The 25,019-nt window shown below is 41.0% G+C and overlaps 1 protein-coding gene across 5 annotated transcripts in view; it reads right to left on the reverse strand.

Annotated features, from left to right (window-relative positions):
• Window positions 1-25,019, reverse strand: part of LOC138286607 (zinc finger protein 664-like) — a 73,854-nt gene that overhangs the window by 16,230 nt on the left and 32,605 nt on the right. For 4 of the 5 annotated variants that reach the window (XM_069227035.1, XM_069227039.1, XM_069227037.1 and 1 more), the window contains 3 exons: window positions 13,788-13,901; window positions 7,128-7,205; window positions 5,402-5,509 (listed from right to left, as the gene is read on the reverse strand). In XM_069227035.1, the coding sequence (XP_069083136.1) occupies window positions 5,402-5,509; window positions 7,128-7,205; window positions 13,788-13,901 (300 nt within the window). The remainder of the gene's footprint in view (window positions 1-5,401; window positions 5,510-7,127; window positions 7,206-13,787; window positions 13,902-25,019) is intronic. The other variant, XM_069227038.1, reaches the window with a different exon arrangement.

Consider the following 25,019-nt stretch of genomic DNA (forward strand, 5'->3'; position numbering starts at 1 on the left):
CACTAACTAAACAAATGCTGAAAAATGAGTAGTACTTGAGTAAAGGGGTAGACTGTGGGCAGCCCCCTCGGATCATGCTCATAGATAGTTAGTGCCTGAGTGGAAAGGGGCTGCCAAGTGTTTCCCAATCTAGAGCATGATCATGGACTGTGAAGATCTACTCACTGTACCTACTTAGACATATGTCCTACCTTCATTTCTGATATAGGTATGCACAGTGCCTGAGATGAGAACTGTTCATTCACCACACTGGACTTGCAGAGCCTAAGTTGAGAAGGGCTCTCTCTGAGTGTCTGCGCTGAGGCACGTTCCCTCTTTGAGCTGAGTACATCAGCAGTGTTGTTGTGGACAAGAGAAGAGACATGCAACACATCCATGAAGCCCCTGTGATGCAGTGGAGCCAACCACTGACCCACACAATCAAACGTCCACGAAAAGATGGCAGAACTTCAGCATCATTTAATGTGAAGGACCCCAATACTCTCAAGGAGTCAGAGCTATAATCATTAACAAGCAATTGCAATGTAATAGGTCTCACATTTGCTCGAGTTAGAGCTTTTGGCATTGTAAATTCGTAAGTGGACTTTTTTTGCCACATAAACAGATCAGCCCTGCCTCATAATTTTGTCTTCTCCTGCCATATAATTCCAGTGGCCCTGCATATAATTCAAGCACTTACATGTAACGTCTACCTCTATCTGCAGCAAAAAATGAAAAATGTTGGCATTTTGCATCCTAAATTAAAATCGACAATGCTAATTCCAATAGAATACCACTTCCACCACTCCACCATTAGAGTTGCTGACAGAGGAGAAATAACCTATAGGGGTCACCCAAGCATATCTGGAGTGTTCAAACAGTCATAGTGTAATCATGGTCATAACTGTAATAAGGAGAGATTATTAAAACACGTACAATTATCATATAAACCTTTAAAAGAAATAAACATTTGGGACTAGACTGTAATGCCCAAACCAGCCCCTAGAGAGCACTATAGCAAAAATATAATTTGTAAGAAACATGGTCATGTTGATAGCCCCTACAGCAGTGGTTCCCAACCTGGGATCCGGGTACCCCTGGGGGTCCGCAAAGCCTCCTCTCGGGGTCCGTGACTACTTAAAAAATTAAATAATATTAACAAATTAGGTCTCCAGGGTTCAAGTAATGATAAAGTGGGGGTCCACTTCGGTCAAAAAGTTGGGAACCACTGCCGTAGAGAGCATAACCCCATGAAAAAAATACAGGAGAAAGTAATGCAGTGCAGGGCTCGAAAAATCTACTCGAGCACTCGCATTGGCAAGTCTTATTTGATCAGGTCAAGCTATTTTTAGTACTTACTCTCCCCCTTCTAGCGAATTGACACAGAACAAGTGTTCTGTTCAGTTGAAAAGTGGAGGGGCAATAAAAGATGCCTTTAAATCTTGTTCTTATGACACATTTGCTTTGTGTTCACAGACAGAGGTCAAAAGTCAGTTTTTCTTACAATTAATTTTCCTTCTGACTGCAGAGTTCCAGGACTTGATAAGGTGAACTGTGTGAGCTGCGGCTTAGAATGTAAAATAAAAGGATATAGTGTGTCAGGTTTTTCCTAACACACACAACTTTTAAATGACTAAGTCAACTGTGCAAACACGTCAAAATATATTTCAGTAGTTGTGAAAGCCCTTTTTTAATATTTTTGAGTGATGAAAAAATATTTTAAGATGAAAACAAATCAAAATACTTTACATGTTGATGTATAAGGGATATGTTTTCTGAAACCCAAATTTCACAGATTGTTAATACACTATATAGTTTTATCAGTAAAGCTGCAAGTGAGCGGAGAGGTTTATGGACATTTCTTGGAAAGTTATTGTGTGTAGATGACAGTATGTTACCACATCATGGGTTAGTAATATATTTATTAAAAACTGAGTGTTTAAACAAACTGAGAAACACTCCTGCCCTGAGGGCAATGTTGTCAGTAAACTAAAAGAAGTCCTGGGTTATGTGGGCTAGATGCCATGGGTATGTGGGCTGGATTCTTGTGATGCATGCACCAAACTTTAGTCCGCTTAATCAAATAAAAGAGTTTTTTTGTACTGCAGAAATGCTGAGCTCACATATTTGAAGGTGCAATCATATGTGAGAATGAAGAAAAACAGGTGACTCTGTAAACTATTTGCCTAGGATCACACAATTTGAGACTTGTTTACGGGTCAAGTACATTGCAGTTAGGTCGAGTAGATTATTTAAGTTACTCGACCTGCAGGTCTAGAAACATTTTTATAATTTTTCAAGGCTGAAGAGCAACCATATACTAAGCCCCTAGAGGGCGTTTTAGGGCTAGCAGTAGGCCTACTGCAATAATATTACAAACAAGGCCTTTAAGACAAAACTTCTCCCAACTGTAAAACAAAAGTTCCAGCCATGAGAAAGCTAAAAAGGCACTGAATGGTGGGAGGGGTTATTATTTTGGGGTCTCAACTAACCTAGTGTGGGGACCCAGAGATGATGTAGACAGAAAGAGTGTTTTGAAGGTGGTCCCATTGTCTTAAGAACACCACAGGCTGTGTTCTTGAGCAAAAATGTTTTGTAAAAGTTACGCCCTGCAAAGCATTATGGGGTGAGTTTTGTTGGCGCGATAGTATGTGGACTGCAATGCTCAGAACAGCCCCCTAGAAGACACCACAATAAAAATAGCATTTGGAAGAAACATGGTCATGCAACCATACAGTCACCCTTTACAAAGCGTAACCACATGTAAAAGGATTGGAAGAAAGTAATGCTGTGTAACCATATTTGTAGCCCCTAGAGGGCATAGTAAATTATACATTTTCAAGGCTAGCAAGCCTATTACACTTATATTACAAACAAGGCTAATAAAACATAACTTCTCCCAGCTCCAAAACAAAAGTTCCAGCCATGAGAGTGTTTAAAAAAATAATGAATAGTGGTAGTGGTTATTATTTTGGAGTCTCCACTATCATGTAGACAGTGTGGGCAATGTTTTTAAGGTGGTTCCATTGGCCTAGGACCACCACAGGCTGAGTTATGAGCAAAAATGTTTTGTAGAAGTAATGCCCTGCAAAGCATTATGGGGCAAGCTTCTGTGCACAAATATTTTAGTATGTTGGTATGACTGTAATGCTTGCAAAAGCCCCTAGAGGACACCACAATGAAAATACTATTTGTAAAAAAAATAAAAAAATAAAAAAAAAACATGGTCATAAACCTATATAGATATCCCGAGAGGAATAACCACACAAAACAAATGAAAGTAACACAGTGTAACCATATATTTAGCCCCAAGAGGACATAGTGCATTACACATTTTCAGGGGTAGCAGGCCTATAGCAATGATATTACAAACAAGGCCCTGAAAACACCAGCTGTAAAACAAACGTTCCAGTCATGAGAAGGCTTAAAAATACACTGAATTGGTGTGAGGGGTTATTTTGTGGTCCCCACTAACCTAGTACATACACAGAGTACATACACAGAAAGAGTGTGCCATGTTGAATGTTTTGGTGGTGGTCCCATTGTCCAGTTATGAGCAAAAATGCTTTGTAAAAGTAATGCCTTGCAAAGCATTAATGGGCGAGTTTCCAGAGTGCAGTGAATATTGTAGTACTGGCTCTCCTGCTGTCCCGGGAGAACCACTTTGCTTTGAGGCTTTCTGCTTGCGTAAAGTATTTACCAATTTCAAGTTTTTAAGGGGAGAGCCACGATAAATGACTCTTGATTAGGTAACTGTGAACAATGTGACCAGCGCTCCAATACCATTGATCAAGATCAAGCTGTTGTGCCTGTTCGAACTGTGAGCGCCCCATGCAGCACGAAGGGGAGAGACAAAACACAAAAATAGTTTGCCTATGCTGAAGTACCTATCGGCAATCATGCACTAATCCATGTAACAGGGGCAGTCTGCAAGGCGTGACAACAACAGCCTCAAGGCGGGGCAAACAAAGCATTTACCAATGATATCAAGTGATTTTTGAAAAGCAAGCCCAGGAACGAATGAAAGTGATGGGTGTGGTTAAAAACCCACAATACTTACAACAGGTCAAAGCGCTTGCGCACTCTACCCAAAAATGAGGGTTTTGGAGAGGCACACTTAGGTCAGAGCAACTACACCACAGACGTGGGAACAAGGACACAATAGTTTGTACAGAGGCCACTTCTGTCTTGCAGCCAATGTTAGCGATGTACCAAGCATCAGCTATTCATACAGCACATCATATCAGGATTGTTGTTTCCTTTTTTCGTTTACATACAGCTTTCTGCAATCCCCTCCAAATGTAAAGAAAAATAAAAATAGCTTTTACAGTGGCAATATGAAATTAGCCACTATGTTTCAATCCCTAGCTTCAATAAAGACAAAGTAGACAATATATTTTAAAAAAGACACTATTTTTTTTTTTCTGTGCCTTTAAAAAAAAACACACAAGCAATCGCTTTCTTTTCCATCTAATACCTACATAACAAAATGTAACAAGACCTGGCAAAGTCATTTAGAAATGGCTGTAAAATGAAAGCAGCAAAAAAAGCACATATGTTATCCTATTAGCCTGGTACTGAAGTGTTCTACTTTGTAGGCAGATGAGCAAATGCCAACACTATTAAAATGCCATCACTCTCAGTAAAGAGCGAATTGTTGAAGTGGGCTGACCATGCCCTGTACCGCATCCTATGGTGTGCAGAAGCAAAATGTGAATGACACTCCAAACAGACCAATGAATGATGAGGACTGGCCTAAAGCCATTGTATACATCATGTGAGTATTTGTATCATGATTGTTTTAATACACAAGGCTGGCAAACAGCTAAAGTTGTTATTTGGGCAGAGGAAAAATGTAAAGTTTTGCATTTAATTACGCTTTACAGTGTAATGCCAGATAGGATGGTGAGGTGAGGTGGGCATCATGATGAGAAAGCAGCAGTTATAAGATGGTAGTAGTATGGCACTGTAACTTTGACATCAGGATTATTGATATATTATGGTTGTTATGTCATTTTTCACAAGACACCCACTTTTATCAACACATCTGGTGGTATAAGTTAATTATGTACAGTTTACCATCACTCATTAAATCCTTTGATTACATGTTCTAAAGAAGGAATATTAGAATAAGCCAAGATCAGGTGTCCAGCAGAAGGTAAGCATGATTTCATTAGGAAAAGCATGATTTCATTAGGAAAAGCATGATTTCATTAGGAAAAGCAGTCAGGCCAACAGAGAGTCAAAGGAGATGGAAACCTAAATGCAGATCCTGCAAGAAGCCCATCAAATGTCACTGATAATGAAATCTGAAAATTTAGAATACGGCAGCAGATCTGAGGTGACCAACAGACTGCACTGTGTGGTGACATCGCTGAGGTGTCGCATCTCAGTGCTATGGCATGATTACTGACTTACAAACCTGTCTGGGTTCTGATGTCTTGTGTCCCCGAGTGCCGATGGGAAATCACAGATTTTTCTACCTCTTGGATCATCCTGAATGAAGTTACTGGTGTGAAAGTTCCTGGCCCTGTGTTGAAAGAAACGTTGAGGTATGATCACTGAGGTCTGCACTAGCATATTTGAAAGTTGTGCCATGGTAATCACACCATGCATCCTTTTGCACAATTGCTAAATCACATTGGTAAGGGGAAAGCTTGTGGTTTGAGATCTTACCTCCTCAGTAATGAACTCACATTCACTTACTGCTGCTTGAGACATGGGCACACACAAACATAACAGTCAGGCACAAACGCCCCCCAACACTATCTTAGTCCCTTGTTGATTGCACCTCTTCCACTGTACCTACCATCTATGGTACAGTTCAATCTCTCAACACGCAGGCAATATGAAACCAAAATAAATACAAATTAAATAAAAGGCAAGGCTTCACCTTTACTCTGACAGTCGCTGTAATCAAGTGGGCATGAAGATAGGAGAACTGGCCTGCCACTCCCTTTCCTTCTGCAGCTTTTAACCAATGGCAGAGAACATTGTCCAAGGATGGTATTTAAACTCGTCCCAGGAATAGCAGAGAGCCCAGTCTGCTAAACAGTTAACAGAGAACCAGGCACACCAAAACCTATCAACGTGGCCCGGGAACCTGAGGATCTCCACAATTATAACCATGCTGACTAGATCCATCAACAAACTGAAGATAGCAAAGAAACACCATACCCCCAGCCCCCTCATTTAAATGAGTGACTCTGATAAGCTCTACACTGCCAGAGAGGTATCTCTGAGCTGAAGCTCAAATGAGCCTTTCAAGTAAGGAGTGTGAGGAAGTGCTTTGGCCAGGTGGGTGTATGCGCAAACACTGTCGAGCCACTCCTGCCAGAACTTTCAGCTCCTCATCTCACGCTGCTACAGCAAGCACCCCCAGCTGCCAGCCTCTTTCTTCTGTTTAACCGTGCTACCCTCTCCCGCTCTTCAAAAAAGACATGCAGCGCACAGTATCATCCTCTGCCAGGACTACAGCTATCCATGTTCTTTTGGCCAAGATGACTGGAAATGAATAACCTTCTGCCAATAACCCCAGACTGTTTCTATCCCATTACCTGGACACCCATCTGTTCACCTCCTCTGTCAGGATCCTAAGCTGCCCATATCCCTTAGCCAACAAAGCCAAACTCACCACCCTTAGCAAGTATCTCGCTGTCAACGTTGCCCCCAGCTGTCCACTTCCTCCTGCTGGACTTTGGGCATTCACCTCTCTCTGCAAGGGCAACAAGCTAGCCTCATCTCCCAACCAGGAGCCCAATCTGTCCACAATTCACTGGATAGTTCACAAAAGGAACTCAACACTCTCATCAAATAGCATAGAGGCCAGTACCAACCTTTAAGACTAGTTAGCCTCCTCTTCTAGACTGAAAATACATGGGCAAAAGAGGCAAGTCACTTGCTGACAACAACCACCTTCTCGTTCTACTTAGACCTATTTTCTGCATGGCTCAAAAAGGTAATATAGTCAACATCTGCAAATTTGCTTTAACATGCTTTCATTCATTTTCCCAACTTTGTTACGTTTCTACGGTTCGTGCAGACTTGAAGAAACTTTATTATACTGTAGTAGGTGAAATTATAAAATTAAAGCCAACCCTGGGTCTGAGAAGACAAAAGATTGCATGATTACATCCATTGTTCCTGACCTGTGCTTGGAAAACTGTAGTTTTGCATACCATCACGTTTGATCTTGTGTAGCACATCAGTCCTTTCAACTGGATGACCTGTATAGGCAAACAACAAAAGTAGTAATGTAGTAATGTAGTGCATCAATTTATCATAACCTTCCTTTGAATAGAATGTCTATTTCTCCTATTGGAATGATTATTAAACATGGATCTTGGTACAGCAAACACCTTATTGTACCAGAGAGAATGGAAAGTTGACAGGTAAGCCGGATGGGCTTTACTGAGAGATATATCAGTTTCTCACGAACAATGCTACGGTCTTAAGCCACTCAATGTTGTCTTAGTTCTATTTTCCATCTTTACTTGCATTCAAATCCAGGTTATCTGCTACTTAATAAAAAGATTAAAACACAATTGCAGAGTATCCAGCAGTGACGAGGGCTTGGAGGTACAGATCCATGGCAGAATTTCAGGATAATCACTGAGTATGTGAACTTATCCCTTCAGGATTCATTTGTCTAATGAGAATCAGGTATAGATCTGCCCCAGTGTTTGACAATCCTTATCTGAATCATCACTGTTCAACTGCCAGCGAGTAGTCTGGTCCTGAGAGTTATATAATAAACTTGTATCTTCTGAGCTCTACGTTAACTGTGCAAAAGATCTTCTTAAAAGGACGCTGGATCTTTATCCACATTTAATGGCAAGCTTCATTCATTAAGTCAACTCCTCGCTATAGACAGACCTACACAGTGGGCGCACCACGAGTACCTTTTCTTTTTGTTTAACGGTATGAGCATTCATACAATTAAAGGTAGGTCAGGTGACATTGCACGGGGCAGGAGGTTGTAGCAAAACTTAAAATTGAATAGGAGAAGATGTGCTTTTGTTTAATTCTGAGTTCCTTACCTCCATTCACAGAATTCCAGCATTTTCAAAGCCAACAGTTCTGGCTTACATTTTGAGACCTGACCTTATTAAGAGTGTAGTGGACAGGACACTCCATCACAATCTTAGTGCACGTACCATCCATCATATTATAAGTGCATTATAGCCTGTGTCACTTTTAAAATGGCACACAGATATCCTCCATGTTTTGATGGAGTATGCCATATGCCTAACTCTTAATAAGATCCTAAACCACAAAAAAAGCCCACTGCAGTGAAAAAAACAAAACAAACAATTAATTTTTGTATTGTATGCATCTATGACTTTCTGTATAGTAATAACTTTCTGTACAGTATGCATCAATGAGAAAGATAATTTAATGTGTGAAGTTCATTGTACTTTTGAAATGTAGAGTAGTCCATCAAGCTTCGGAAATCAAGCACTCCTTACGACGTGGAATACACCAGTCAACAGCATGTAGTGAAAGTGAAATACTTTTCTGGGCAGAGTCAAAGCCCACCCTGTGCATTGTTTTTAAAAGTAATAGTAATAGGTGATATAGACAACTGCGTTGCGAAGACAGACCTAAAGCACTAAGGGGATTGTTCCTATATTAGTCTAAGGAACCCTAATTCTCTATCTTCAGTGTCAACATATTTCTGTCCAATTTGACTTTGCCTGACTAGATCTGGGGATTTTTCCTGAAATGGAGCCCTATACATCCCTATTCTTATTTATTTTCCTTCACTCTACCTCCTGTGCAATGTATTGTACCTTAAATGGAAAGCATTTATACAACCATAAATCCTAAATGGAGGTCCAGGTTTGCTCCATGGTAAACATCTAACAACAGAATATACAGTTAGGCATAAAAGAATAGTAATTCAGCTCACAGTCATTGCTCACTGCTTGGCATAACAATGATATTCAAAAGCAACACTTTTCAAAGTCTCTCCCAGTGTATCGCTCTGTTAACTTTAACCAACTGTCACTCATACCCAGATCTATGCAGTGATAGTTGTGTCAGCCTTGTACTCTCTGTCCTTACGTCTTGATCAGTCTGATAATGGACATTATCCCATCCAAACTGCAAAACTTTTTTCCTGTCTACTCATAACCTGGTTTTTGAGATCATACGGTCTTCTGCTGTTACCTGGTACGTCAAGGTACAACATTTACCACTGTGATGTAACCTAAATTACTATGCTATGCATTCTGAAGTAGGCCACTGATCGTATCCCAATTTTCGTGCTCACGCCGTCTACTTCCTTCACGTGAATATGTGAGGAAGTAACATTTCTGAGCTTCCTGGCATACTTCTCGTTGTCACGGTGTGCTTTCGACAAGACTAGACCGGTCAAAAAGATTCCTGTTACCTCAACGCTATTCAAGTGATCTGCTTATTCATTATGAAGGGAAGAAAGACTAGTCATGCTTAGTTCAACATTTATAGTTATGTGGTATGGAAAAATGACCGCTCTTCTTTAATTCCGATTCTGCATATTTCTAGAGTTTAACTGGTAGTAAAGCTTAGCCTACAAACATCCAATATGCTGGTTTGATAGTGTGAAGTCTTATTTGTGACTACATAACTGATATCTGTCACACGACAAAAAAAACATTTTTAGAAATGTTAAATATTAGAGGGCTTTTTGGAGTTTGTCCCTACTCAATATGAGTTATACTCAAAACTGGGTAATTATAATGTACCTTGACAATTATTTTAGAATATCCTCCATTCCGCTTCATTGTGCAGTCCTTTACATGTGTTTAATTGACATATTTGACACTCTTATTTCTTTAGTAGTGTTTTAGTCACAGTTCCATTATTAAGCAAAGGGTTATTTTTTTTAATCACTGTCCACCTTATGCCATCTGCTGGATGTCGCTTTTTCCTAGGAATTGGGTAACCAAATAATTGTTACACTGTATGGTATTCTTTTGTTCTAACATTCTTGTTTTGTTTTTTCTTGTTGTCAGCCCTATATATGTTTTAATTCTCATGGGCATTTTAACATGCATATAACGTTATTACTATTGCATGTAATACATCTTCTCTGCTTTGATGGGGGAGTCAGTCCCAGGTTTATTGCTTTGCTGGGTTTCAACATGGGTGGTGGTATTTCCATAATGTTGTCGGCAGGTTCACTACTTTCTGCATTTTTGGTGTAGCATGCATCAGTGTGCCATAGATGCTCCTCCCTCTTTTGTAGGCCAACAGATATTTTATGTGTTCCTCACTTCCTTTTTGTAGGCTCATCCTGTTTTATTATGCTATTCTAAAGTTTGTTAGACACCATTGACTATTGTGCAAGTCTCTTGTTTTTAATGTTTCCAATAAACCCCCGTATTATTAATGAGTGCTCTTTATTTTGCTATTTCTCAGCTTTAGGGTAATCCCTCATCTGCAGCTTGCTACTTAATTCGGTCGCCCGCTTAGCATAAAATATCAGGTCCATGCAATTTCTTCCAATTTTCCGAAATTGTCCCACAGGAAGCGGTTTACATAGAGCCCTGGTATGATGACTTTCAAAACTCAAAAGGCTATTCCTGTATCTATTTTGAGTAGACCTCGGTGTGCAGCCTACCACACTTGTCAGTTATCAATCAATCAAAGAAAGTCAATGTTTTCCTACCAATGTTAACAGTGCACTGTAAATGTTCATTCTGGGTGTTTAGCCACTGTAAAAAAAACTGTAAAAAACCAGGCCCCTCTCCTCATTCCTGTACCAGAAAACATAGGTATTTTCAATGTAATGTCCCCACAACTTTAATCTGGGTTATCTCAAATTAAAATACATACAAATTTGATGATGATGCAGATGATCCAAGGATGATGAAAAGCGAGTAATTCAGTGGCAGACTGGAGGTGTTTGCTGGTCCCAAATAGAGTTGATTTTAATACATCCATGTTAAAAGCTTAAAACCCACCTTTTTCCTGCTTACTTGTTGGCTCTTGCTACAGGCATCATTGGATGTCAGGGACTCATAAGTGGTACTAAGAGTAGGATTTGGATCAGCCAACCTCAACCACTGGATTTCATAGAGTATTCATCCCATGTGTGATAAGATTTGATTTGAATGATGCTGCAGAAGCAACATGGCCTGCAGCTTGGAGTTCAGTATAATTCAGTGTGTGTACTTGGACATGTTTACTTTACTGAAGCGATGACATTTGTTGGTTTAAGGGTTATTTGTTTAGAAAGTGTATTTTGCTAGTCTTTACAACAGACTTATGCTATTCACTAATCACCCTTGTGCATTTGTTTGTTTCATGTTGTTGGAATTATAGCTTTTTATGCAAAGACGTGCAAAAACATAGGCTTGCTTACGGATGCAACAAAAATACTGCCACACTGCTGTAGCTTCATTATAGTGTTTTCTCTCTAAGACAGCTGGGAGCAATATGCACAAAGTTGCCCAACCATTACCAAGCATTTAATATAACAAAAATTCACGTCTTTAAAGAAACAAGGCTTACTGGCTTCATCAGTGTGTGCTTTCTGTCTTTGCAAGTCTTCAGCACCAAAGCTCCCTATGGACGCACTGAGCTTTAAAGCTTATTATACATATGTATTTGAATGCCAGTCGGACAGAATCCTTCACTAACCTACGTAAATAGCAATATATGCTCTACCTTAACTGGAACATAAGAAGCAGAGGGGCAGACGTGGGTTTCTGGACAGAAAAAGGTGAGCACATGTTCACGGCAGAAGCACATGAAACAGTGGTGGAAAAGTGAAGAATGAACCTGGTTATACTTTGATCAAATGAAGAACAGGATCTTGAGCTTCTATCTGAAGCACTGCATGGATGGAAGGATCAATTGCAAATTTCAACTAGGATTGAAAATGACTGGTTAAGACTTGCCTAAAGCGAAGGAATTCTAGTGCAAATCATTGGCATACCTGTACATGTGGTATTAAAACTTGTAATTGCTGAGGATGTTGGCCAGGAGGATCATTAAAGGCATTCAATGAGTTGCTGAAGAATGACAATCCATATGGAGTTCTGTACTTAATGTTGGATGATATACATAGGTAGAAAGCAAGTGTGATCCAGTGGGTGCTACTGGATAAAAAGGAAGTGGGACATTGGTAGATTGTTCTGCTGACTTAGATGAGAGTTTAAGAGTACTGCATGGTCCATGGTGTCCAATGTCACCGAGAAGCTGAGCAGAACAGTCAAAGGCTGGCCTTGAACTAGAGAGAGAGTAATTCAAGTCTGAAGATCATTGTTCTGTTTCTGGTCATTGGTGCTGGGCAGATCCCCACTAGAATTCTGAAAGTCAGTATTGAGCATGGGTGTCTGGAGTTTCACCAGTAGTTGTATGAGAACAAGATTTCTTTAGCAATGAAATGATCTGAGAATGGTAAACTAGATGTGGGTCGCTCCTTGTTTCAGAAAGTCAGTGAGGAGCCCCATAAATGGGGTAGTGGCAGTAAGAGCTAGGTGTTGTACATTGTTACGCTGGTGCTACATATTTCTTTGAAAGGGGCTACTGGTATGAGGGAGTTGGTATTCCTTGATATTACTGCAGAATCATGATGCATAGGGAAAAAAATGAAAAGGGGGGCTAGCAGCCTGGGGTGCCCTGGTGCTGTTATTTTAGCCTGAAGAGAAATTGCTTAGTTACAGAAGACACACAAGCAGCTGTAACAAATGAATTGTGATGCACCCAGCTCTTTATAAATCCTCATTAATTTGTTTGACACCTTTTATGCTGTGATGGGGTCTTGGACACTTATTTAGACCAGTGGAGGTAGTGCTTGTGGTCGGAGTTTTTTGAGTGGAAAGGTTTAGCCAGAGTGTGTTCAGCACTGTTTTGGAAAACCATGGCACACTGCTTGCTGTGATGCAGGTACCAGAGCTTAACTAAGGCAACAGCTATATCATGCCCATTGCCTGTCTGTGTAGCAGGATATATTGCACTGCTTTATCTGGTTTTGGCATGGAGATCTGTAGTACGTCAAACAAGGCTACTGCACCAGTTAAATGTTCCAATAACTACAACAATTTTCTCATGATCTAACTAAAATAGATTTTTCCAGTTTGAACATTGATAGTATTTGTTGACATGAATGCCAGTCCTTTTATGTCAAATGCCAAGTATTCTTATTACTGTATTGTACTCATATTTGGCACCTTCTTAGAAGGTTACCTCATTACGCTATTTTAGTCATTCGTCGGATGTGAAAGCCTCTGCGACGTTCAATTATTCTGACCTTTCAGCTTGTAAAAGTATTTTAAACATTGGTGACCACAGGCGAGTTGAGGTCTGGGCATTTTAAAAATGCTGAATATTTTTAGCAAACTCCAGGATCCACTTGAGATGCTGTAACATCAGAGCACTATCATTGCAAAATAGTGTTACCTGAGCTGTAATCAGGTTATCATAACTTTACCATATTTTGTGCTATGGTAGTTTACGTCAGAATAACACTTGGTGCTCTTTGCTACTCCTTATTAGGTAATGCCTCTTTTGCATCTTTGCACAAATAATTTAGATTGTTAAGTGTTATGATGATAGAAAATATATACTTGTACAAGTATTCAGGATAGGTACAAGTGATGAAGGAAAGGCTTTGCACCCCACCAGGTCAATGATGAGGCCAGGTCAGCCCCATCAACAATGACTTTCTCCGAACTGCTGGAACCATCCAAAAATACTGATTTTACATGACATCAGACACAGCAGACACACAACATACAAGACTGAACATAATATTAACAATACATAGTGTAGCCTTGTGTGAGTAATAGGAGGATTGAGAAACATTTGTAAGCTACCAGAGTGTGGAATAATAATTCTTTCTCCTCCTTTTGATGAACCATCGCCCACCAAGCCTACTTCTACATCTTTTTCCACCCGCAAACTGACATCAGCATCAAGAGCAGGGAATCCTATTGGAAAAAGAAAAGAATCAAGTATATCAAATCAATTATTATTACTTCATGACTTTGGTGCATATTTATGCTCGGAGGATATGCCTCAGTTAAATCAAAGACATTTTCGAAGTGTTCCATTGTCAGTAAAGGACATATGTGAAACAGAATTAGTTTATAGGTTTACAAAGGTTACAGGTATTCACAATAAACTTGTAATAGTTTTTGCAAATCAACAAGCTCCTAGTAATGCCCCACCCTGAGCATCCTTTAAAAGTACAGGTAGGTAGGCAAGAGATCGACAAAAGCAGCTGGTTCCCAAAGCATTGAGGCACTTGCTGAATACTGGCTGGCGTAACAGAGAAACAAAGCAAAGCTTCACCTGAAACGCAGCATGTTTACATGGTAATGCATTTTGAGCTACCTACTCAGGCATGAGGAATCAGTGGGGCTACTGCCTTGTAGGTCTGATTGAAAATAAAAAAATATATAGAATTACTGCAGATTAATTAAGGGAAAACTTTACATATATATTGTTTCTATATTTACGAAGCACGGTACTGACCTAGCTGTGCCATTCAGCTTCTGACTCAGAGCAAACATTAAAGAGGTTACTACACTATAAAAAAAGAAAAGGACATGCAACAATTGCAGAAGTACAGAGGGTATGAATAATTTCACAGTGATTGACGTTTCTTCGCTGCCACATTTTATGAATTCTGAACTACTTGGAGATCTGTGGTGACCAGGGATCAGTCCATTATGGATCCAAAGGACTCATCACAGCAGTATGGGCAAGAGAATGTTGTTCAAAGCCATTGACAACCAAGTCTGGTTTTGGCCATTTCATTCAGGAGGAAGGGAGGTCTGCAGGAGAGAATCAATGTGAGCATCCATCCATTAATGTCTGGAAGAAGAGATGTATATAGCAAACAAGTTATACAGAGCGACTTCAACATGCTGAAACAGTTGCCCAACACTGGAAAATATTTTCTTCATTGTGAACACATCAACATAGCCAGTAGGCCTGCTGAAAATATTGAACTGGAAGTACACACTTTTTCAAAAAATCTAAAAAAATGCTCATCTTTACTGTTTATGTTTTAACTTTTTGTGATGCTTTTCGCTGATGTCGTCAACCTTTTCCTTTTATGCAAGCTGTCATTAACCTCTGAAACAGGAAGTGATACCAAACGATTACAGGAAAAGCCTATGCAAGAAATATTTTACAAACTAGAAAAGTTTATAAAGTCTGGCAAAGTTTAAAGTTCAATAGTATGGTAAGACCTTTTTAGGTATCGCCTAAACAGTGAATTCACGGTCTATGTGAAACCTTTGTGTGCATACAGAGGGCTTACATCCCACCCAGAGTTTATCATTTGTTAGTTTCAGAGTCTGTATTGTTTGCCTCGCTCCCATTTGTCAAGGCATGTGGGCGTCATGTCCTTTTCATACTCTTGAGTTTGGCCCTCCCTGAAGCATCTACCAAATACTTGTGCCCATCCACGGCTCCTGTTTTCGAGCTACTTATTTTGTGCTCAGCCACTCATGCCTTACGTTTCAGTCCGGCTACCATAGCCCTGTCCACTGAGCTTCTGTTCCATCACCCCCTTCCATGTTGCTTCTTTTCTCTGTCAACCCCCAACCCTGCACTCTACGCCACTGCACTCTATTCTGCACCACTCTATGACAATGCACTCTGCATCACCCTATTCTGCACCAGTTTAGGCCACTGCACTCTACTCTATGCCCCTCTATGCCACTGCATGCTACCCTGCACCACTCTACGCCACTGCACTAGACACCACTTACCTTTGCACCATTCGCCACTGCACTCTACACCAGTCCACTCTAAGCCATTGTATATCACTCCACTCTACGCCACTTCACTCCAGAGTACCTTTCTACGTTATGCCACTCTACTCTACACCACTCCACACCACTCTACTCCATGCAATCTACATCACTGCCCTCAACACCACTCAACTCTACACCACTCCACTCTAAGCCACTGAACTCAACCCTACGCCATGCCACGCCACACTCCTGTACAACATGGCTAAAAGACATTGGCCAAGCCAATAGCTCTTGCGTAGGCTAAGCCTACTGGATTTGTCAATGCTTGTTTTAAAAGATTACACCAGCAATAATACCTGGAAGGCTCACAGAGCTGGATATGAACAACGATTTAACACAAGCACACTGGATGAATTCCCACCATGAGCATGGAATCCACTACAAAGTCATCCGAAGTTAGAAAATACAGGCAAGTCAAACAATAAGTACAAAAATAAACAAAACCAACATGCAAATAGTCCTGCAGAGTAATTTGTGTTGTAATATTCAAAAGACGATTCTGAACTCAGAACAAATGGTTACTGTAAATAGAGCCTCAAACCCTGACTTGAAGTGGCCCAGTGTATGGTTTGCTAAATTTGACTAAGGCCATAAACTGGCATTTTTATGTAGTCTGTATTGAAAACGTCTAAATAGAATTGTTTAGGAAGTGGACAGCAAACCCACTGCACCACAAAACTATGAGCTGGACACAAGGGACATGATGTCTAAAGGAACACGCATTGCGCGAGTGGGGTACATCTATTCACAGTGACAAGCAAGCAGGTTAGAAAGACTCCCTTGCCAATCGTAAGGCTATATTACTCGGTCATCAGTGAAAGCACTTGCTCTGCCTTCAAAGGGCATTACAGTCCATATTATTCTTTGTGCTTTTTGTCGTGAGCAATTTTCACCTGAATTAATTTCAACTGTGAATAAAGAAATGGAAGACATGAGCCAAATTACAAAAGCTCAAATCATATAATATAATGCATTTTACCGCATTTAGAGTGAATATTGTTAATTTCTGTTTCTACTTAGATTTATTTTCACTTAATCAATGTCAAAGGCATACCAAAGACAGCCCATCTGGGCCGTTCCGCACCTAAATGGGGCCAGGGCTAGTCACTATGCAGAATTTTGGACTTACTTTCTTGACCAAGTTGTCCACTAAAATCAGGTGAAGCTAAAATTCTCAAATGACATTTTGAATGTCCTACACACAAATGTGAGACAAAAAGAATGGACAAGGCTTTCTCACATCACCATAAAGACGGATAGTAATATCTTAATCAATCATTGTATTTGTATAGCGTGGCCAATCACTCAGGGGGTATCCAAGCAATGTGCTGCAGGCATCAGTTGAAGAGCCAGGCCTTGAGTCTCTTCTTGAAGTGGTTCAGCCAGGGTGAGGTGAGGAGGTGGAGTGGGAGGGTGTTCCAGGCTTAGGTGATGTGGTAGGAGAAGGAGCAGTTTTCTGGTTAGTCGGTGGAAAGATCAGGCACCGGTTCATGTAGTGTGGTTCTTGGTTGTGGAGGACTTTACATGCGTGTCAGGACCCTGAATTGGCATCTTTTCTGGATGGGGAGCCAGTGGAGGTCTTTTAGGTGCTGGGTGATGTGTCCTCTTGCGCAGGCTGAGGATCAGTCTGGCTGCTGTGTTCTGGATTGTCTGGAATGTTTGCATGTGTTTGGTCGTGGTGCCGGCACAGACTGCGTTGCCATAGAGGAGCTGTCTGGTGATGTGAGCCTACGTCACAGTTTTCTTGCGCAAAAGGGAAGCTATCTGAAGATTTTGCAGAGCATGCGGATCATGTGGAAGCAGGCAGAGGCAATGGCATTGACCTGAAGTTTCATGGAGAGTTTGCCGCCAAGTATGATGCAGAGGTTGTAGGTGTGGTCTTTCGGCATAGGGAAAGGTCCGAGCTCCGCTGGCCACCAAGAACCATTCCAAATGGAAGTATGTCTGCCAAAGATGAGAACTTCAGTTTTGTCAGTGTTGAGTTTGAGGCAATTTTCTTTCACTTACGTGGCGACATTCTTCAGGCAGTTGTGGAAGTTGGTCTTTGTTAGGCTGGGGTTCACTGAGAGTGAGACGAGCTGAATGTCGTCAGCCTAGGAAATTATGTTGATGTTGTGCAATTGGACAACGTGTGTGAGTGCTGTCATGTAGATGTTGAAGAGGGTAGGGTTGAGGGAGGAGTCTTGGGGTTGTCCGCAGATGGTGTGCTTGGGTTACAAGGTAAAGGGAGGGAGGCGGACTCTCTGGGTGTGTCCCATGAGGAGGGATGCCATCCATCTGAGCGCATGGTCTGTGATTCCAATCTGGCATAGTCTGTCGGTGATTGTGTGGTGGGAGACAGTGTCTAAAGCTACGGAGAGATCAAAGAGGATGAGGGCGGCTGATTCTCCTCTGTCAAGTAGGGCTCTGATGTCATCTGTTGCTGCGATCAGGACTGTCTCAGTGCTGTAGTTGGCTCTTAGGCCTGATTGAGCCAGTCCAGTAGTTTATTTCTTTCCGTATGATCGGTGAGTTGGAGGTTGATGGCCTTTTCCAGGATTTTGGCGGGGAACAGGAAGAGGGAGATGGGACGGTAGTTCCAGAGCTCTCTGAGGTCTGCCGAAGGTTTCTTGAAGAGGGGTCTGATCTCCAGATCTCCATGTGTTTTCATGCATTGGGAAAGGTGGCTGTAGTTAAGGAGGCGTTAAGGATGGTGGTGAGCTGGTGGCTAATCTTGTTGCGACATCTGCCAACAAATTAAGTGGTCCACCGTCAAACCCCAACCGCAGACACCCCTTCTAATTTCCAGCAAACCTTTACAATGTGTGTACTTGGACCACTGCGGACCCCTAACACCGGACAGTGCATACAAATGCATCTTAGTCGCTGTCGACTCTTGCTCTAGATTTCTATGGGTGTGGCCACAACGCTCAGCTGGCGCTCGGACGGTTATTAAAAATTTGCAAGTCTTTATCGGCACATATGAAGTTGCGGCTTTCCACTTGGACCAGGACCCTGCTTTTGCCTCAAGGGCATTCAGGGACACCAGGGCTTTGTTAGCGGTCCAACTCCATTACTCGTCCCCATTTCACCCCGAGGGAAATAGTATTGTGGAGCGACGAAACCATGATTTAAAGCAATCCTTAACAGCCAGAGTATTAGGTACGGGTCGTAGTTTGCATAATCACCTGTATCGAGTCCAGAGAGCACTTAATAATCTGCCTAGAAGGTTCCTGATGGTCCAGGCGTGGAGGCGGCAGAAACACCTTTTGACATGAATGAATGTGTCACTGTCTTGCAGGAATTACAAGAGTTCGGTGACGACAGTGCTTCTCCCAGTGCTGCCTCCATAGGAATTAAGGATGTGCCAATAACATCTACCAGCTGGATTCCAAAGGTTGGGGGATCTAGTACTGGAAAAAGTTGCTGTGAAAAAGGAGTTTGGTCCTTCTTATCATGCACCGGTCCCAGGCCTTGGAATACACGGTACCAAAACTGTCATTCTACCACCGTTGCATGGTGCTAAAGAAAACCGCTTTGTATCCATCGATGATGTCCAGTTACACCATGTGGCCGATCCTGCACAGCAGACCACGAGAAGCAACCAGTATAGATGTGCCTCTACAAGTTTTGGGCAGCAACACGGACACCTCTCCAAGCTTGGGGAGGGTGGAAAATAATCTTGTATTAGTTCCACTAACATCTATTACAACAAACAGCATAGAAATTGCCGATAGATTTGATTCAACTTCTACACAGACGGAGGGCATCATTTACGGAGAACCACCGCGGGAGACCCCTACCAGTTCTCCTCCTCTAAATACAGCTTCAGTTTTTGCACAAACTGCTTCTGGATACTTTGCTGACATCAATGATACCTTTTCAGACTCATTTGCTTCTTCTACATCTGAACTGCCAAAAATTGGCTTAAAACAAATTACTTTATTTTCCCATGGAACTATCTTTCCCTGACTATATTAGCTTTCCTCCTTTGGATTGGCTTTGTTATTACTTTCCTTCTACTAATACATGGTCATTACCTTCCTGAAAGATCAACAGTTGAACTGGTAGATGAGGTCTTAAAACCCCATTTTTCTTCTCACAAGGTCCGCAGGGACTTGTCTTTCGTGAACATTTCCGCTATACCAATTCCTGATGGGATTGTTTGGGATAAAGTCAAATTTGATATTTACGGCCCGATGGAGGTTATTAAAATACCATACGTGTTTAAAAACTTTCTATGTAATAATACCCGGAGTTGTTTCTGATGACTGAATTGCAGTATTTTACTGTATTTGAAGGTGAGAATGTTTATCAATCCAAAGAGAATTGTGGTGACATGTTTTGCGAGAATTACTATGAACACCATTTCATTCACAGAGCAAGTACCCCAAAGACAATTTTTAATTGCACACAATGGGAACATTGTCCTACTCCACCACAAGGGAGTTCTAAAACATATTCTGAAAAATGTACATATTTTTCTGGGCACAATGTTAAAAATGCTGAGTCATATTATTTCAAATTACCATTAATGGAAAAGGTACATATATTATTAACAGATACAAAATTCATTTATTCAGTTCCTTTGTTTCCTGGTTGGCTATAGAAGGCTATGAATATTGGCTGAAGTCGATTGACTTAAAAAGTGTGTAGGGAACAAAAAATTGGCAAATAAGGGGAATGAAAGCTTTATTTAGAGCATGCCGGATACCTGTTCAAATTATATTTTTAAAAGAAACTATACAACAGACAAGCTGTTTAGGCATAGCAAAGATTAAGGAACTGAATGCACCCAGTATTCCTGCCCCTGCAAAAGGTTACAAAAGGTGAAAGTATATAAATGCAACTGAAGATCAGCTCGATGAATGGGTCCAAAATGGCACATTTAATGCTTCACTTTCACGTCCTGGTAGGTGGTTATTGTGGCTAATAGATACCAACGGGTGTCTTAAACATGTCATAAACTCCACAGGTTTTTTTTTTTTTTTTTTTTAACAAGTAGGCCAGACCCTCGCTATGTGTCATCTGAACATGCGGGTATAGTAACAACATACAGTGCAGGGAAACTATGCCAGCAATGGCTGAAGAGTTCCTCACTAGATGATGTTAGAGAACACCTCGGTCTCCTGTCTAATAACACTGACTTACAGGATTTCCTGTTAGGCCCCAGAAAACAAAGCAGAAAGCGCTTCTTATATGCAGTCTATAATGAAATTTGGAAGCTTTCGCAACAAGAAGCCGCTGCCCGGTTAAGACAGATCAGGAAAATTTACAGAAAGCATTAACGGTTCTAGATAATGGGATTAATACCCTGTCCTGCCGGATATACACCTTAAACAACACAGTTTCTTCTGCAATAGACATATACAAAGTGATATGTCCTCTTTACACCATGGACAGAGCTAACTAAGGTCCATTATGCAGTTAGGTTGGACACTACAAACATTGAAGGCATGTTACGTTCCCTGGCAACACGTTGGCGCAAGGGACATATTTTCCACATTTAATTTAATGCAACAACAACAACTAACGGCTAAGAAGCAACGTCATGTTAAATATTGAAAAATTAGAAAGGTGGCCTTTTACTGTGGCTGAAATACCATCTGCTGAGTGGTTAATACACGGGGTCATTAATGTACCTATTTCAACACTTCAATTCACATCCTTCTTAAAACACATTCCATTGGGCAGATATGAAAGGCTAGGAGATAGTTACATCCATAAGGTGTGGGAGCTACCCTTCTCATCCAAATGTCTCAGTGTCATGAAAGAGGTCTTTCTTAGCTGTAGTGAATGTGAGACGTCAGTCACCCATTCGATGGTTTGTAAACAGCTGTCCTTGCGTGTAACACTTAGGCACTGAACTTGGCTTGTTATCTGAAGGGAATCCCAGTCCCCTTGATTAGACCTGCATTCCAGGTGCTCTTGAATGGCAGCTTTGTCCTCTTCAATATTGAAAACTATTGTTGGATGCGAGCCGGAATAGTTTCTCGTTTCGGTCTCTAAGATTGTTACATGCTGCGGGAACATACTTTTTCCTCCTACACAACAGAATGAAGTAGCTGAGATTTGGCCCCATATCGCTACTTCAAATGTGAATTTTGACAAGCTGAGCAGACTCAAGGCTTTGTTGTTTCAAAAACTTGTGGCGCTCACATCTGCACGCGAGACCTATACGCTTAAGGTTGCAAGGTCATCTGCAGAGATACAGTCTCTTTTAAGAATTAACTTTCCAAGACACTTTGGTAAGCTACTGGGATGAATATTTAATGCATCAAGTACTACTGGAATCGCAAATTTCTTTAAGGCTGTTGGTTCTGGTTTCATTCACACTTTCTCCTCTATATTCCGCTTAATACCTTCAGCCATCCACTCAATATTCTCCAGTATTTTCGGGGGATTTCCGATAACTTTGGGTATAATAGATGGCATTTTGCAGTTGCTACTTTTTCTGCGCAATGGCTGTCTGTTCACAACAAGGACTGAAAGCGCTTCCACCAGTGCAGCTATGTCGTGAACACATGATACAGTACTTTGGCGCATCACTCCTGGAGCAATTGGAGTGTGACTAGTCTCTGTCAATCAGACTGGTTTTGCATTGTGTGCAGCCCGTTTCGGTGCCTCTGGTGCTCGTTTGAACATGCACTTAAAGTTTGTCTTTCTATGCAGTGCTTGCTTTCATTGGACACTGATCTGTTGATGTTCTCGCTGAAGGCTCATTACCAGACATGCGCGTTAAGGGTGCATTTGCTACGGGAAGCTGTTTATTAGTTGCCTTTTGTGGATCATGCAGCTCTAAACTCACTGTTGGGCACACAACGGAACGCTGCTGCCGTGGTTGAAGCTCAGGCTTTGGATCACGAACGCTCCTTGGTTTTGTTTGATAAAGAACTTCCTAATTTACACCACTCGCCGAAGTAGAAGATTTCCTGTCTTCAATTATCCCCGACTCAATTGGCGATTTAAAAAATGACTTTTGAAAATCGGATTTTCCTGACTCCACACAACATTTTTAATTGCCATCCTTATACATATGCCTTGGGTTAAATTTTAGTAGCTTTCATACATAATTAGGCTTTGAACCACCTTTAAACCGGAAAGGGGAGGGTGTTGTGTAGCCATTTTAGTCATACACGTTATTTTAGCAAACTAGGCCTGCCGCTGTATACTTTAATGTAGACATACTTTATTCAGCTTTGTTTTATTGTTTTTACAATAGCCACATTTGTGGTCTTGTTTTATTTTCTCTATCTAGCTGTTCTTCGCCTAGGCCAGCACTGCGTTCTTAAACAAGACATTTCTTTCACTCTGTGCTTTTCTCAAGGCTGCAGTAAGATAGGTTGCCAGCAAAAGTGGTACGCTTTGCCTCTAATGTTCACAGAAACATACGCAGTCTTATGTGGGGATCCTTTCTTGGAACATCAGCTGTTTTATTATAAAAACACTATTTTGACCCAGGTACGTCAGAGGACGATTCCAGCCAGATGACCACGACTGTATGCTGATTGCGGAGTGCTTCGCAGCTTATGTAGACGACAGGCCTCTAGCTCAGATATGAGGGATGATGTCTTCCCAGGGGAACTTGAAGGGCAGAATTAAAGCTTAACATGATTTGCTCTAATACAGCCTAGGTAGGACTATTCTTAACGATCGTAGTGACAATATGGTAGTGTTATTTTTATGCTTTACTCTTCTTGTCACAATTTTCATCCTGTCATGCTTCATCATCTTAGTTATTGCATTACATGCTTTATTATCGAAGATGTAGTTACTTAAATAAACCCTTATTGAACTATATTCTGCTTTCGATTGTACTTGCATATGTGAGACTATTGTAGCTGAGAGAAACAAATGAGATCTGAGTGACCAAAATTTCCCGAAGGAGTCTATTGTGTCATGCGCTCGGTTGTCCAACCATCCCAACTCTTGAGTGGCGATCAGGCACTGCTAGATAGCTAGAACAAAACCCGGATTGGGCCAACAGGTGTCACCTGTAGTGGGTTCAGACTCAGTCCCCCACAGTGCAAGTGATTCTGTCGCCCAAATCCAGTAGTCTCATTAGGATAATGAGAGCCTACACAACAGAGAGTCAAGGACTGCTATAGCACTGTGCGCTTTTTGAGACAAAAAAAATATTTTTGTTTTTAGCCAGTTCTTTTAACACTGGGGGGAGGAGGGGGCTCAGCAGCCTTTCAAACAAGAACGTTTTGCAAAAACTATGACAAAAACGAAATAGGCACTCACAAAGCCTAAAGACTGCCAGTCAAAACCAGATCTATTGGCTTTGCCAATGTGTGTTTCCTTTGCTGCATCCTGTATATGAGTCCTTCCACATGCAAGCCCGTTTTTTTTCCTCTGGTTTTGTTCAATATGTGTATATCTGCTCCATCTCATTTAACCTATTTGATGAAATGTGTGAAGGTTTATTACCTTCAAGTTTGAAACGCATGAACTCTTGTGCACAACAGGTATGATTAAACTTTCTTTAGACCACCTAGTATTCCCTAGGAATGTGATTAGGAAAATTGTATCCAAATGAGGTCAACATCTACATTGTCTTGATATTGTGAGAATTCATAAACATTTTGCAGTGTGTATACCAAAAGCATTGGCTCTTTACACACAAAAGGTTTATGCATAAGTGATGATTACAGTAAGTTCAGGACAGTCCACTAAATTGAGTACATTTCCTAACCCCAGGAAATACACAAAACAAGAAAGATGTTGTTTGGAAACTAGTCAACAAAACAAGAAAGATGTTGTTTGGAAACTAGTCAAACGTGAATAGTCATATTGAATTATTCTTTGCTCATTTATGGCATGCAAACTATGCATGAACAAGATGGAAATGTTTGTTATTTAGCCAAAACTCGTAAGTCATGACAAAGCATAGTGTGAACTAGTAAAGTCTTTTTGACATTTGGGGCCTAAAGCACACTTCGAATTGCCTCAGAAGATGTTACCACCAAGTTCAAAATCTGATTAATAGTTAATGACATTTAGATCCTGATGAACAACTAAGATACAGCAACATTAACCCCTTCGCTGACAGACCTTTTCCCCCTCAGGTGCCAGGCTTTTTTTGGCTATTTGCGGCAGTTCGCGCTTAGGCACTCATAACTTTTTTTCAACATCCTAGAGGTACCCAGAGTTTGTGGGTTCCCCTAGAGGACACCAAGAAATTAGCCAAAATACAGCAAACATTTAGTTTTTTAAATGAAAATGGGAAAAGGGCTGCAGAAGAAGGCTTTTTTCCCTGAAAACGGCATCAACAAAGGGTTTGCGGTGCTAAAATCA

This window comes from Pleurodeles waltl, chromosome 3_2, assembly GCF_031143425.1.
Source record: "Pleurodeles waltl isolate 20211129_DDA chromosome 3_2, aPleWal1.hap1.20221129, whole genome shotgun sequence".
NCBI classification, from domain to species: Eukaryota; Metazoa; Chordata; class Amphibia; order Caudata; family Salamandridae; genus Pleurodeles; species Pleurodeles waltl.